Source organism: Maylandia zebra, linkage group LG12, assembly GCF_041146795.1.
Source record: "Maylandia zebra isolate NMK-2024a linkage group LG12, Mzebra_GT3a, whole genome shotgun sequence".
Classification (NCBI taxonomy): domain Eukaryota; kingdom Metazoa; phylum Chordata; class Actinopteri; order Cichliformes; family Cichlidae; genus Maylandia; species Maylandia zebra.
Window position 1 is genome coordinate 12655940 of NC_135178.1, and position 15732 is coordinate 12671671.

General features: G+C 43.0%; 1 protein-coding gene and 1 long non-coding RNA gene across 6 annotated transcripts in view; one reads left to right on the plus strand and one right to left on the minus strand.

The window, feature by feature from the left end:
* Window positions 1-4368, plus strand: LOC143421459 (uncharacterized). Its single transcript, XR_013101116.1, has 2 exons — window positions 1-55; window positions 3844-4368. It is a non-coding gene; the product is annotated as an uncharacterized LOC143421459 (long non-coding RNA).
* The window catches only part of ep400 (E1A binding protein p400), a 27825-nt gene continuing 15222 nt past the window's right edge, over window positions 3130-15732 (minus strand). For 4 of the 5 annotated variants that reach the window (XM_012917296.4, XM_012917297.4, XM_012917295.4 and 1 more), the window contains 29 exons: window positions 15467-15604; window positions 14443-14513; window positions 14025-14314; window positions 13611-13810; window positions 12571-12740; window positions 11196-11392; window positions 10942-11053; window positions 10514-10813; window positions 10319-10393; window positions 10089-10223; window positions 9947-9991; window positions 9632-9785; window positions 9264-9499; window positions 8987-9160; window positions 8836-8883; window positions 8608-8744; window positions 8433-8489; window positions 8262-8340; window positions 7680-7844; window positions 7543-7588; window positions 7332-7438; window positions 7017-7206; window positions 6826-6917; window positions 6380-6553; window positions 5984-6161; window positions 5679-5812; window positions 5390-5551; window positions 5216-5293; window positions 3130-4242 (listed from right to left, as the gene is read on the minus strand). In XM_012917296.4, the coding sequence (XP_012772750.3) occupies window positions 3922-4242; window positions 5216-5293; window positions 5390-5551; window positions 5679-5812; window positions 5984-6161; window positions 6380-6553; window positions 6826-6917; window positions 7017-7206; window positions 7332-7438; window positions 7543-7588; window positions 7680-7844; window positions 8262-8340; window positions 8433-8489; window positions 8608-8744; window positions 8836-8883; window positions 8987-9160; window positions 9264-9499; window positions 9632-9785; window positions 9947-9991; window positions 10089-10223; window positions 10319-10393; window positions 10514-10813; window positions 10942-11053; window positions 11196-11392; window positions 12571-12740; window positions 13611-13810; window positions 14025-14314; window positions 14443-14513; window positions 15467-15604 (4265 nt within the window). In that variant the 3' untranslated portion in view covers window positions 3130-3921. The remainder of the gene's footprint in view (window positions 4243-5215; window positions 5294-5389; window positions 5552-5678; window positions 5813-5983; window positions 6162-6379; window positions 6554-6825; window positions 6918-7016; window positions 7207-7331; window positions 7439-7542; window positions 7589-7679; window positions 7845-8261; window positions 8341-8432; window positions 8490-8607; window positions 8745-8835; window positions 8884-8986; window positions 9161-9263; window positions 9500-9631; window positions 9786-9946; window positions 9992-10088; window positions 10224-10318; window positions 10394-10513; window positions 10814-10941; window positions 11054-11195; window positions 11393-12570; window positions 12741-13610; window positions 13811-14024; window positions 14315-14442; window positions 14514-15466; window positions 15605-15732) is intronic. The other variant, XM_012917293.4, reaches the window with a different exon arrangement.

Genomic DNA, 15732 nt, shown 5'->3' on the forward strand with positions numbered 1-15732 from the left:
AGAGAGAGAGAGAGAGAGAGAGAGAGAGAGGATTTGGACTTTTATCATCTGCAGGGTGAGGCAGAGCTCGCTCCTAAGGACTCCCTAATACCTGATCTCTTTCTTTTTTATCCCCACACTCATTCACAGATGACAGAAACTGCCATACTCTCTCTATTTATCCGTCTTCATTTTCTTGTATATTTATTTATTGGCTTTTGCGAAAATTCCCCCATTCGCTTACATTTCCGTTCCACTGTACTGATTGACGGCGTTATTTTCAGTTGGGCTGTTTAACCTCGCTTCTTTAGCAACTTCCCGCAATGAGGCAACCGCTTGTGTTGTGATCCTGTTTTGATCAACCAACAGGTGCAAAGCTGAACCCATGACCCAGTTTGACTGACAGTTCTCAGTTGCGTACCGGAAGAACTGTAAAAAGAATACGAGTGTGTGTCTGTGTATGTGTGTGCGGATGTGTGTGAGAGAGAGAGGGGAAGGGAAACTAGTATATAAATAAATACACCAACTCATCAAACCAATAACATCGGAAAGTAAATGTGAAAGTATCTCAATCGTAGGCAAAAGCAAACAAGAATATCATTTGAAGATGGTTTGTTTCACGCTCACGCAGCTTTGTAATGTCTCCTTTTATTTAAGCGTTTGGCCATTTATTTAGGCAGCCTTGGCCCTCCGTACAGGCCTGCTAAGCTTGCTTGTGCACGCGTTGCCTTCAGCTCTGCTTGTTTCTTAGGCAACAACAAAGCCGTTTGCCATGTTGATCTCTTCACTGGAGCTGTGTCAACACATGTAATCGTTGTATCATCCCGGTTTTCCAGAGGCTGTCACTCAAATGGGCTCCTGTGCTTTTCCACATGCTTCAGGGGCATTTGTTCACGGCTCTATGCAAATGCGGGGGGGAGAGCCACACACAATAGTGCAAGAGCAGCCCTCATTTCTCCCTCGCGTATTTGACACTCTTCAGAGGCTTTAAAGACCCGTCTGAGGTAAACACTCACTTGGTGGGCGGCTAGTGTCTGAGCAGGAAGATAAAAGCGACTGACACCACTCAGCAGCCTTTACGCCACACTGCTTATACCGCACCCTCCTCCTCCTAAATGCATGACTTTCTCATTGGGAATGAAAATATCAAAACAACAACCTGCTGCTGTGAGGGCTCTCTGGAAGCACAGCCTGCTACTGGAAATGTGTCACTCTCAGTGCCCGCATCACAAAGCGCCTGCTGTTTCTTTGGTTTAAAATCACAGTAGAAATGCTCTCCTTTTTTTTTTTTTTGAGTATGAAGTTTCACTTCATGCTGCCTCTGTCTGCTGTAAACTGCCATTTAAATAACAGGTGAGCAGATCTTTTTCTACGAGAAAAAGGACGCATTTTACTAGTATCAATGACAGAGGTTGGGCTCAGGGATGGAATGACGTCCTGGCCAAAAGAAACCAGCTCTGCCCATCTGTTCATCTCTGAGTCCTTTCTTCCACCTCACCTCTCTTGTCTCACTCGTTTAGCGGTGAATGCGGGCCGGCCACCGAGTGCCAGTGAAAGAGGCAGGGCGTGCACTGAGGAGCAGATGGGAAATATCACTGAGCTTGAAAATCTGGAGTAGTAGTGGGGCCTCCTTCGGAAAGCAGACAAGGCGATTCTGATACACCAGCGACCCCTTCTGGGCAATCACAAATCTGCATTTGCACCATTTTTGGAAGCAAATTTGCAGCAACCCTCCAATTTTCTTAATTCAGAAAGTCAGCGTGCAAACAGGCAGGAAGTCCAACACTGATTGCTCACAAATTCATGCCAAGAAGCAAAACTTTTATCCATCTCTTTGTACTCAGGGAGGTTTAGTATTACATATTTTTTTTGTTAATAGATGCGTGACAAAATAGTTTGTTACAGTAACCAAAGTTCAGCCCAGTTCAGTCAGTGCACGTACACAAGGTTAAGACCACCTGCTGAAGTTTAAACTGAGCATCAGGAAGGGGGAGAATGCTCTGAGTATTTCACACACTGCTCATCTGCTGGGAGCTCTCCACAGTGCGCAGCAGTTCTCTGGGTGAAAATGATTTGTTGATCTCAGAGTTCACGGCCAGACCGCTTCAAGCTAAGAGGAAGGCAACAGGAAGTCACACACGTTACAACTGAGGTGTGCAGAAGTGCACATCAAACCTTGAAGCAGCAGAGCTGGACCAGCAGAAGACCACACCCAGTGCCACACCTGTCAGCTAAGAACAAGAAACTGAAGCTACCATTCAAAATCGTACAAAAGAAGATTGGAAAAGTGTTGCCTGGTCTGATAAAATTTGGATGGCAGAGTCAGAATTTGGCATGAACAGCATGGATCAACAGTTCACGCTACTGGTGGTGTAATGGTGTGGAGTATATTTTGTTTTGCGCAGTAAAATGTAACAGCCTACCCGAGTATTGTTGCTGGCCATGTCCATCCCTTTAAGACCAGTGTCCTCATCGTCTGTTGACTGGTTCCAGCAGGATAATGCGCCTGGTCACAAAGCTCATCTCAAACTGGTTTCTTGAACATGACATTACTTCTTTGTACTTGAATGGCTTCCACAGTCACTTTATCTCAGTTCAATAGAGCACATTGGGATGTGGTGAAACAGGTGATTCACATTATGGATGTGCAGCTGGGAAATTTGCAGCAACTGTGTCATGCCATAATGTAATATGGACCAAAATGAGGCGGTGTAACGGTGGTTTAACTTGAAGCTGATGCACACATCAGAGGGGGTCAGCTGTGGTTTCAGTGACTTGATGTCTGACTCCTCTGCATCCTAAAGCGTTCTTGGGTTTGCTGCTCCAACGCCGTGTGTGTGTAAACGAATGAAACTGAACAACATTAAGGGCTCTGTAGGTTTAAAGGTGCTGAGTAAGTGCAGACCAGATTATGTGCCTCTGCAGCTAGAGCTCAATTTAGGCTTAGGGTGAAGGGTCTTTCAAGTTTTTTTATTTCCTGGCCTTCAACTGAAGAAATCTTAACAAGTGTAATAATCTTACAGGTCTTGCAGACAAACTGATTTCTTTTCTAGTCTTAACTCTTCAAATCAAGTGTTTATTTCCACAGTGTACAAGGCTGTAAAAGCAAAAGAGGATGTGTGCTGAAATAAGATGTAAGAAGTCACAAGATTTCAAAGTACTTACAACGATTTAATGAAAGGAAAAGATGAATTTGTGTATAAAAACAAAACACTTTATTACAATTGGGCTGAAAAATCCAATGAAAACACAACTACTTTACAAGTACAAATGTCCGCTGTTGATATTTACATGTTTTTTTTCCTTTCACATCAATAAAAAAAGGAGAATTTATGAGGAAACAAAATACTAAAGTACATGTTTACAGTGTATTTGCTGAAATAATAAAAAAAAAAAAAAAAAAAAAAAAAGACTAAAGGAACGTGCATTATTCTCCATTCAGTATCTATAGACAACAAGAGAATTGGACATAAAACAAGACTATTTATGAATACACTTATTCTAATAGAGAGCTCATTTCCCAATGCAAAAAAAAAAACAACCAACCAAACAAACAAAAATCACCCATAATCCTCAGCCTCATACATCTGTTGAGTCATATAACCACTGTGCAGAAGGCGTGACTGCTGTCATACGGTGAGATTATGTGGTAGGTGTGGGGGAAATTTCGAGAAACGCTCTACAACAAACAAATGAAGAGCAGAATGTTATTGATCAAGTGAGAGATAGTTATGGATCCCAGCAGAATTATTGGCAGAAGCATCATGATTGATCTCCCAGAATGATTTAGATACAAGCACTGAAATCATGTTGAACACAAGATTAGAGAGGTTGGAGTAAAGTAAAGGTTTGTTGTTGTTGCAGGATCCACAAGAAAGCACGACCTCGTCATTGTACTGCGGGAAAACGCTCGGTACATACAGTCTCATTAGTGTGTATCTCCTAACTGCTTCCCCCACTGGGCTTGGCAGGGGTTTTGGCTCTGATGCCCCCCTGGCGAGCCTGACCCTTGGAGGCCTGCTGTGGCTGAGCAGACTGCTGCACCGGGGACTCGGCAGTAGTGGTTGCAGCGGGCTGCTGGGCTGGGCTGTGTGGAGGTGGTGTCTGGATCTGGGGTGAGGCGGCTGCGGTCACCACCTGTTGCTGGATGATCTTCTGCTGGACCACCTGGGCTGTCGCCGTACCAGCGGGAATCATCTGCACCTGAGCGGGAGCTGATGTGGCAGCCTGGGTCAGAGTCACAGTCTGAGGCTGAGCCTGGATCTAAAGAGAAACAACACAGACTAAACATTTCCATCCTGTCTCAAAGATCTGATACGAACCTTTCTCCTGCATATCAAAGCTAAGAAAATCGGTGATGAATCAAATAAAATCAGAAATGAAAATGAACTGTCAAAAGGTTCAGTGTGACAAAGACAACAAAACAAAGTGACCCCACAGAAATCTCATCTGATATTTTACCCTACACACTCTGGTCAGCTTCACCAAATTGTGCATAACTTCACATCAATGATGAATTAAAACAGCACAGTGCTGTAAGCGTGACGGATGATAGCATGACCCCTTTCACAAAGACAAGAGCACATCTATTTGTTGCTAAACGTGAATCCTCGTTCACACGATCCAAACAGTCACCCTTGGTTTCAGCTGAAAGCTGTAGTCTACAATTGGTTCTAAATACAAGCCTCAAAGGACAAAACATGCCCATCTTTCAAACTTTTAATGCTCCCTCCTCCTTTAATCTCTTAACTGTGTGCAACAAATGAACAGCCTATTTATTGCTGTAAATATAGGAAACTAGATTCCTGCTTGAGTGACCGTGTGAAAAAACAAAACAGAACAAAAAAACCCTTTCAAACAATATTAACTATTTATTAACGTCAACCTGGCCTCGAGCTGGAATTCTGTGCTGGAGAATTTTAAGCCTTTTAATTAGTGTCCAAATCCTTGAGTTATGGCCAAAGAGTTTTGCAAGGTCCCACCTTGACCTCATACTTTATCAGTTCATTCACATGTAAGACAACAATTGTGCCAGATGTAATAAAATAGATTATTTATATTTGTGAGAGGGTGAATGGGATGGACAACTTGAAAACACAAAACATTCAGTTGCAGCTGTCACCAGTGAGGACATCAAATATAAGCATTTTGTCAATGGCAGCACACGTGAAAGCCTGCAGTGATGGTTATTCCAATGTCTGTAGAATCAATCTAGTAAAAAGCCTTAAACTCTTACCTGCTGAGGAGAAGACACAAGTTGTTGAATATTGGCCACAGTTGGTTGCTGCTGCACTATTTGCGGGATCTTAGGCAGCTGATATGAGCAGTAAACAACAAAATTTTAACATACACACAATCTCGATATTTCACTGAAAGTACTCTGTTGTATGGGTTGCCACTGATGATGCACCTGGATTTGCTGGGGTCCAGCTGGTTTCTGGCCCTGGGGGAGCGATGTAGCGAAGAACTGGGTCTTGATTCCCGATTGGAGTTGGGTGGTGGTATAGGTCACCTTTTGCTGTGGCTGCTGACCTTGCTGGGCGGTCTGGACTGTCACTTGCTGTGTGCCAATCTAAGGGAAATGAAAATGCATTAAATACTGTGACTGGCTCTATTGAATACAGTAATATTACTAGTGAACTATTACTTCCTGATACTCTCAATAAACACAAATCTCTATATGTAAACAAAGACATTACCTTTTGCTGTACAGTGGCCTGTCCTGGCTGTGGCTGCCCTGCCTTCTGCTGGGGTGCAGCTGCCACCTGAACTGTCTGCTGCTGTTTCTTCATCTGAATCAGCTGCTGGACCTGCATCTGTTGGAAGGGGACACCTGACAGAACGGAGAAAGTGCGTCAGATTAAAAGACATATTAGAAGATCGTGATGATGAGAACATACATTTTGCTACTATAAAAGGGTTTCCAATCCAAATGATGCAGGTATAGTCAGCAGCAAATACTGTTGCATCTTGTGATGTATGCAATTCAAGAATTTCAACACACCTGTTTTCTGGGCCTGACCGATAGCCACACTAATGCCTGCTACAGTCACTGGCAATGTAGTGACTCCGGCTGATGAGACCACAGCTGGCACAGAAACTACAGGAGGCTTGGTCAGAGTCACCTGAGCTGTCTGTCCTGCCTGGGCCTGAATCTGGCTCTGATTGGGTACTCGAGCAGTCTGCAGGGTGAAAAGAACAAGAGTAAGAAAGGTGGCACAAGCTCAATCACTAACATAAGCGGAGGGCAGTGTTTCTGGGGATCCACCAGTGAATTGTAATAGTCTCTCTTAATGTTATATCTTTTAGATCTCTGTTGATAATATATGCTGAAAGTAGCATTTATGTTGTTGTATTGCACAACTGCATCAATATCTAATCACTATTTCTCTAATCTTACCAATCTGCCCATCTGCAGGTTGGTGGCCAGCACAGGTCGTTGTGTTGTCACAGCTGCTAGCTGAGGATTAGCTTGTACAGTCTGTGCAGCTGGCACCTGTGCGGCCTGCTGGGCCCCTGCAGCCTGTTGGCCCTGAGTTGCTGTTGCCTGTTGCTGCAACTTTTGCTTGTGCACCTAAAAAATAAGAAAAAAAAGAAGAAAAAAGTCACACAGATATTTCCATGCAAGTTAACTTAGAGGTCATACTTACACACATTGAGAAAATAGTGCACTGCATTGTTTAGTGGGTAAAACGGAAATATTGTCATCTGTCAATTATTATTATTAACATCTGTCTAATCATAACCACAGGTCCACCTTATGCAAGAGATGAAATGACTTTTTCTATAAGCGACTGTTACTGTTGCATTTGGTGTAGTTATTCTACAAAGGTGGTAGTGACGTACCTGGGCTTTGCTAACGGCTTTCATCTGAGGGGATGTAGCCTGTGGCAGATGCTGTCTGAGCACATGGAGCTGGGCTGCGCTGATTGGCTTTCCTTGAGACAGCACAGTCGATGCATGAAAAAGGACAGAGAAAAGGTCAGGGCTGTAAAACAAAATGTGCACCTGAGAAAAGCCAGTGATAAGCTCGTTACCTGGTGTGACCTGAGTGACCAGTGAGCGCACTGGGCTCATAGTGGTAGAAACTACTGCAGATGCTGTCACTGGGGTAACCGCTCTAACAGCCTGACCTGTAGCTATGGCAACCACCTCAGCCGGGGCAGCAGTAGCTGTCACAGTCCTCTGTTGTGCATGGACCACCTGTGCTCCAGCTGTACCTGCAGGCTACATTAATCAAAATAACAGCGATAGTATGAATAAAGGTTTCGATGACTGAGTTTGCTGCTTTATTCCAATCCAAATACTATTTATATCACTGTATGTTAATAGTGCCAGGTCACCAGACTCACAGACAGCGTTCCTGGCATGACCGAAGACGCCAGGCGTTTGTTGGGCTGGAAAGGGCTTTGAGGAACTCCAGCTATTGTGTTGACAATCACATTCCCCCCAACAGTGGCTAGAAGAAACAAAGTGAAAGGAATTAAGTACTGGGACACAAGCTGCACTGTAATCTAAACCATGTGTGTGTGTGTGTGTGTGTGTGTGTGTGTGTGTACATACCAGCCTGAATGGTAGTGCCCACAGTGGCATTTTTTATGCCCCCAGCCTGTGAAACATGATAAGCATGTTTAAAGTTTCCATTAGCTCGTTTTGGATCTGACTATGTAAAAACATATAGCTCAACTACTGAGTCTCACCAGTACGGCGTTAGGCACAGCAGGAGCTCCGGCGACTGCTGCAGCCTGAGGGACCTGGGCCTGGCCAGAAGCAGGAGCCTGGGCTTGGCCAGGTGCGGCCTGAGCCTGGGGGGCTCCAGTCTGCTGCTGGGCCAACTGCTGAGCCTTCTGTTGCTCTGCAAGAGCCTGCAAACACACACATCCACAAACAATGCATGGAGGCAACACAAAAGCAAATATATTTGTAAAGATGGATGAAAACCAGACTGAAGATGATGCATGGTAGTCTGTTTTTAGTAGTTCACTCTTGTTTTTTTTCTCCAATTTTTATACTATTAAAACATTTGGAGTGATCACTGATTTATATCTAGATAATAGCATAATTGCTTTTAAATCCAACAGCTACAGTGTGTAGACTACTACCTTTGTGCACCGCATGCATGAAAACTGTCCTGACAGGTGGAAACTAATATTAACCAGATTTCTCTCAACACCTAAAGAATTATTCACAGACATTTGCTGTAATAAGTCTTACATTCTCCTAGCATGGCATAGCACCTGGATAAATAAAAACACAAGTGGAGGCACACTGCTGATAAGCACCTTTTTCTCTTTGGCAATCCTTTCAGCCCGCTGAGATGCCACCTGGATGGGAGGTAGCGGCTTATCGTAGCTGATCCCACTGAAAATGAGAAAAAAATAAAACCTTACACTTCTTTGTTTGCTTAATGATTTCAGGTTTTGATTCCCAGTGATTACAAACTTAAGTCGCACCTTTCTGCCAAGACAGACGCATGCTTGGGGTTCTTCTGAAATGGATTCATGCCGAGTCTGTAAGCAGTATAGATGAATGCATTTAAACGGCAATATCTTATCTCAACATAATTGCACTACATTTTTTTTTATTTTGTTAATGTAGGTTTTTTTTTTTCAAATTCTCGGTACTTACAGTGGTTTGATTGGTGGGCTTCTCTTGCTGGCAATGATCTTCATGAGTTCAAAGCGGCTGTTGTAGAGCTGGATGTGAGTGGCATTGTCATCCTGTGTGTAGATCTGACAGGTCCTCAGAGGACGGCTGTTCTTAGACTAAACGTGGACACACAAAAAGAATAAAAATGATCCCCAGAATTCAAGAAGAAATAACGGCTGAACGCAAAGACCAAGCAAGACAGAGTACCTTGTATATACTCTTGGTTTTCTTCTTGGGGTTTGCCTCATACACCAACTTAAAAAAAGAAAAGAAAAGGAAAAAAACCCAAGAGTGATTGTTGAGACAAACAAGCAAAATGTGTGCAAGACAGTAAAGTACATGACCCTGTTTTCATTACCTTGCCCTCTTCCCTGGGAATGATGACGTTCTCGTAGCGATTGCGACACTGTTTGGGTGAGCGGTAGATGCGACTGCAGGAGTTCACCACATCACTCACCAGATCCCAGTTAGGAGTGTGCGCAGGAGACACGATTGTCAGGTTGAGCGGCAACTCCAACAGCTGCTTCACAGCCTAACGGACACACAGCAAAGATAACATGTTAACTGAAATGCAACACAGGATGGATTAACGATGCTTAGAGCATCATGGAGGCAGGAGTAAATAAAGCCAGTACCTGAAGCAGGGCCCAGTCTTCACTGATGAGCCACTCTGGATTGTCCTGCCCTGCCTCCGTGGCAGGTTTAGCCAGCGAGGGGAGGGGCTTGGCAAAGGGTGCCTGCTGCTTGAGGGAGAAATTCTTTTTCTGGTCTTTAACCTCACGGCGAACTTTGAGCATACTGGCTTTTTCAAAAAGGGAACGGGGAGGAATGACCGTCTCCCCGTGGCCCTTTTTCTTCTTTCTGGCTGCTGCTGAAGAAACACACTCAAGTTAGGGGAGAAAACCAAACAAACTTGCAATGATACTTTTGCATTTTGTCCATTCTTCTAATCTTTAACCCAAGATTTACAACAACTTCTCTAAAAGGAGAGATATTTTCTTACCTGAGGGATCCATCTTCAGTCTCTTATGCTCCTTGCGAATGTAGACAGGAGGCAACTTGGACTCTGGCATGGGTGTGGTGTCATACATCAGCATCATTACAGAATCAATGTAGATATCGTTGTCATCCTGTGGTGGTGTGGGTGGAGTCCAAAGCTATGGTGGAAAACCACATGTCAAAAACCGTCCAAAGGCAAAAATAGGATTTCACGTTGTGGCTCAATGTAAGTACATTGAATGAGGAAGAGATACAGGTGTCTGCATCATTCAAGAATCTGTGTAAACATTTACAGATAAGGTCACATGTGGCATCTTACCGGCATAATTTCTGTGTGGCCATCCTCCGCATCAAACACATACTCCTGTTGAAGTACAGAGAAAAGGTTCAGGTCAACTACAGCACAATAATCCACGCACCACTTCTTGCTTGATTAGCAGAGATCAAACCGTCCCACCCACCATGTTGTAGGCATCCTCTCTGGTGTAGGTGAAGAGATCTTCATCTCCCTCCATCATGTGCTGCTGTTGCTCCTCCTCCTTCAACCTTTGCAACTGCTGCAGCTCCCAGCTTCTCTTTGAACACTCCAACTTCTCCTGAGGAACAAAACAACAAAAATAAAAACCTGTTCATGAACAAATTTCCACATTTTCACTGCAATTAATCTGTAAAGATGTGCCTTAACTCTCACCCTTAGAGCTTTTTCATCATCGCTGACGTGGAGGTACTCCAAATAATGCAGGGCATATCTTTCGATAGGTGTAAGCTGTTTCAATGATGAGTGAATGAAAAAACAAAACAAACCAGCGTTTAATGTTATGGTAATTTAGTTTTGCTTAACCAGTTTTCAAGCTGCATATATTAATTAAAAAATAAGCAAACCCACCTGTTCCATGACTGCATTAAGCTCTTCTATCTGAGCAGGCTCTTCTTTGGCGTGGATTTCTGACTCCTGGTCCCGCTCTGTTGACTCCTGGTCTGGCAACTCATCCTCCTGCTTTTGCCGATGCGGCTCTTCATCTTCTGACAGGGCATCCAAGTTTATGCTTTGGAGAGCCTGGATGTATGGTCTAGCTACTCTGGGAGAGATGGCCTCAGAGGCTGAAGGCTCCTGGTGAAGGACGACAAACTCCTCCACCTTCTCTCCCGAGCCTGCCTCCACTTCAAACAAATCCTGGATTGTCCGCTACAAACACACAATATCAGGACAGTTATTTCATGTCTTGGGTAGAACTAAATAATGCAGGATCTAAACCTTTTTTCCATATATTTATAGTCTGAATATCGGTAGAAGCTTCAGTGAGTTTATCTTACTTGAGTGAGGAAAGCCAAGGTGTAGTCAGTACCCTGAGCAGCCACCTCTCTTATCAGGTCCTTGGTACCATTCTTCAGGAGCTTCTCCTCAATAGAATTCCCACTCTCCAACCTTGGGACATGCAAAAGTAAATAAAACCGCAAGTCGAGTCCTTCAGTAACACTGTTATAAGGTAAAACTGTTTTATCTGGTGGCGGAATAAGGAGCACAAAAATAGAAACAAAATCAGAATGCCTTGTTTTTATAATATCACCTGTATATGTGAATATCCTTGGAACGCCCTATTTTGTCGCACCACTCCTGGGTGCGTGCGTCCATGCTGGGATTGAGGTCTGTGTCGTAGAAGATGATGGTGTCTGCGTCAAACACAGTCCCAACTGCAGAACAGCAGCGGTTGGTGAGGATGCTGCAGAACACCTGCCTGTTCCTGTTGAACTTCTTCATATTTTCCTGCAGGCACGCAACGAATGAACAGAGTTGAAGAAGTAGTTGACAGCGCAGTTTATTTTTAAAACACGATGTACTCATGCATTTACTTTGCCATGTAAATATACAAACTATCCTTTCTAATATGAAACAGATGCTTTAGACATTTTTATCTTCATTGTTTATTTTTGAGACTGCTGTTGTCAGTAAGGCTATGTTCACACTGCAGGTGTTAATGCTCAATTCCGATTTTTTGATCAAATCAGATTTTTTTTGTCTGCTCGTTCACACTACAAATAAAATGCAACCAGCAAACGCTCTGTAGTGTGAACCCTCAAAGCGGCCCGCATGCGCAAAAGAAGATGTCACACACAACGCGCTCTGTTTAGACCCAGAGCAAACAATATTGTTTGACTGATGGCCCTTAATATAAAGACTTCGGACTTTAGGTTTCCCAATTTTTGCTTCAAGTTATTTTGTTATTTACATAATAATGTAAATGTAACCTAATAATTATCCTTATTGCTGTTTTAGAGGAGCGGTGCTTCAAAGGATAGTTGTAGATTTCTGTCAGAATCTGCAGATTATACAGTACAAATAAAATGTTCACGTTTCTCCAACGTTGTCTTCCCAACATTTTCACTGACATCTACATGGGATGGCCAGGAAGTGTTCACGATGTCTTCTTGGGCGGTTCTCTGGCGCTGATAATTGGCGTCTGTCTTGTGTCAGTGACGTAAAAGACGGATTTAATGCGACATGACCATTCAAACAGCAGTCGCTTTCTAAAACATCGGATATGTATCGGATTCAGTACCACATATGAAAGTGACCCAGATCGGATATGAAAATATCGGATTTGTGCCGTTCACACTGTCATACCATGATCGGATATGGGTCGCATAGGGTCCAAAAAAAAAAATAAAAAAAATAAAAAATCGTATTTGATGCGCTTTCGCCTGCAGTGTGAACGTAGCCTTAGTTGCCTGCATCTATAGCTTATTTGTAATTGAAAACAAATTAACTCAAAGATCCCCTCCACACAAACATGAACTAATAAAAAAAGACAGATAAGGGGGAAAATAGTTTAATTCACATTAAAATATTTAAAATGACAAGACCCTCTGTCAACATTCATTTCTTTAAACTTGATTTCAGCAAAAATGTTTATAAGGAACAAATCCAATGTGGTGTGATTTTACCTGTCTTTCATCACAACTGAAGCTCTCATCAATGCGCACGTAAGTGAGCTGTCTGTAATCTAGGAAGGCCTCCAGGATGTCCAGCATCTTCAACATCTGTGTAAAGATGAGGACACGGCGACTCTCTGACTTCAGCTTCTGCAGCAGGATGGCAAGAGCTTCCAGTTTACCTTTGGGAAAGAAAAATATCATGTTATTATCCAAGGCAGATCCAAGGCAAAACGTGAGAGGAGTCACTCAGCCTGTGTAAGCAGGAGATATTTGTCCTTACCTGGAACCTTTTTTCTGTGATGTTTTTAGTAAGAACACCGTATAGAGCTTTAAAAGAATAGGTGTGACAGTTCTAGCTTGCTGTGGCTTGTGTGTCACTGATGACTGACAGTCATCACAGGTCACTGACACCTAGTTATATGGCTCTGGTACCTCTTTTTACAATCAAATGTGTTAATGCCCTATGTTTAATAGGGCATTAACATGTTTAATATTCTATGTATCCATTCTTTTGTTCTCAAGTTTATGACTGAAGTGACTGGATTTCTTGTTTGTCTACTCTTGTATTTTACTTCTAGTCAACATCAATAACTCCGGTCACACAGTAATGCATGTGTAGGTGCAGAGATGTGATTGGAGGGTGAGGAACAGAAAGACAGAATACATTTCTCTTAATTGTCATGTTGGTTTCTCAGCTTTTGTGGTTATATGTCAAACTTTTGGCCCCAATTACATTTTCCCCTCAATGAAGCAATCCACAGACTGAAGAGAAACAACAGGGAAGTGAACATAGAGTCAATGAAAAAGGGAGAGAGAGCTGCAGGTTTCATCTTTTGCTGATTTTAAATGATAATGGTGAAAGTCAAAATTATTGAATATAAATAAATATTTAGCACTTTTGTTTTGTTGAATACTAATAACTTGTGAAGTCTTGTAAAAACTAGCACCAGTTCTTGAGTTACAGCCTAAAACAAGGTGCTTCTTCACCTTTGATGAACAAAATCAGAGGTCAGAGTTGTTTGTTTTAATGGTGTGTTACATGGACTAACCTGAGTCCATTTGCATTAACTGCAAGTCAGGACAACAGAAGAGATGTGTGGATGCTAAGTGGATGTCTGCGCTGTGAGGGAGAGAGGCCTCCTGAAGCCGACGGCGAAGGGACTTCTGCTCAAGTCTGAAGGGAACTGGGGGATCGGCTGCATACAGGTGAGGAGCTGAAGCCACAGCTGGAGGCACCATGCATACCAGTCTAAAAGGCAGCACATATAAGCATAGATGTTCATTAGATATTTGGATTAAAAGAGGAAAAATTAAAAACTGATTTGCAATACAACAATAAAATCTTAGCTGGTCATTTCTTTTACCTTTGTAGCTATAATACAATTTAAGAAAATATTAGGACACGCTGTAAAATATTCATGGAATGGATTTATAACAACACAGAACAAACAAATCTCAAGTACCTTTTGAAAAGGCTGCTGGCAGCCTCCAGACAGTCGTCCACAGAGTGCAGAGAGGACTTCAATGCAGAGGTGGTAGCCACGCAGGTTCTCTGGGCTCTGATACAGCTCTCTCTGCCCACCCAGCTCCAGCCTCCAGCAGTCAGGGCAGAGTGACCGGGCTCTGAACCTAAAGTGCATGCCTGTAGCAGGTCTGACCCATACAACACTCTGCGGCTGCAGCGCTGCTCATTTGCTTCGAAGAGACGGCTCAATCGCTCTTTCATTAGTTGAGTCTTTTCTTCTGACGACTCCTGAGTATCACAGTGACAGATGGTACAATCAGAACTGATCTTCCTGTAATGTGACTAGACTAAAATTATTTGATGAAACAGAAAACTGAAATTATAAATAGGATTTTTCTGCAAAGTGATGTGCTGACCTGAGAACCAGTGTGAGCTGCAGGAGGCGGCTTGATGGGGGCTGACGTGGCATTTGTATTTGTACTCACCGCTTAAAAACAAAAACAAAACAAAAAAAAAACCCACAGTGTCAACAGAAGGAAAGGAGGACAAGAGGTGCAATTATATGCCCAAGCTCGCATATAGAGCTGCCACGATTAGTTGACTAGTCACGATTACGGTCGTCAACGACTAATTTAATAGTCGACGCGTTGTTTGAAGCGTTGTAAGATCCCAAAGGACGCAGGAATAAGTAGTAGTATTTAAGAGTGTAATAACAGACTGAAACAGAAGATGGCAGCACTGCATGTACAAGGATGCCAGCTGCCGTTAAACCCCAAAGAAGAAGAAGCAGTGTCCGGTATCGTAGCTGTGTCCAAATTCAGGAACCACATCCTCCTGTGCCTGCATTAGTAGGCCGATTACGTTACAGTGACACAACGAAAATTGTCCAGATTCAAAGACTCCGACAAATGCAGCCGACAAATGCGCGCTTCATTTTCCCAGATTTGAAGGATGGGTTGGGTGTATACTTCGTGGCCCAACCTATCCCAGAATTCATAGCGCGACCCTGCTCAGTTTCCAACAATGGCGACAGCTAATTAGTTTTAATATTACTCTTATTATTCTTTCTGGGTCACAAAATAAACGTTTAACATATTTTCAGGCGAGAATGTAGCCGTGTAAACTTCAAATATCTACTCAGTTTATCAGGACACCACATATTTTCAAAAGCGCTCCGACGTTTTCGGAGACGCACGCTGGTGCAATAAGCTGTACGTTGTACGTCCAATGGATGCATGATCTGATTAGTCGACTAATCGCAAAAATAATCTGTGACTAGTCAACAATCAAAATAATCGTTTGTGGCAGCCCTACTGGCATATTATGTCACACAACTGTCAGAACTATAATGGCAGATGTAATTATAATGTCAGCTGTTTTCAAAATAACCGATTAAGAGGTAGAAACAATAATGCAGAGTCTTCACTGTTTCCAAGTCACCTTGCTGAGCTGTTGACACTGCAGGGGTAGCTGAGGCACTGGAGGCAGGAACAGCTTGAGGCATTGTCTGCATTACCATGGATCCCTGGGGCCTAATAATCTGCTGCCCTGGAGCTGACACAATCTGCAGGATGTTGCCTGAATGCATGAGACATTAAGCAACCAATTAAGTGGCGCATACTCAGAAAATAACACAGGCATGAAATGTGAAAATCTAAATTCTAGAATTAAAAGAACTGTCGTGGTTTTTGAATGAAGGATTTAAT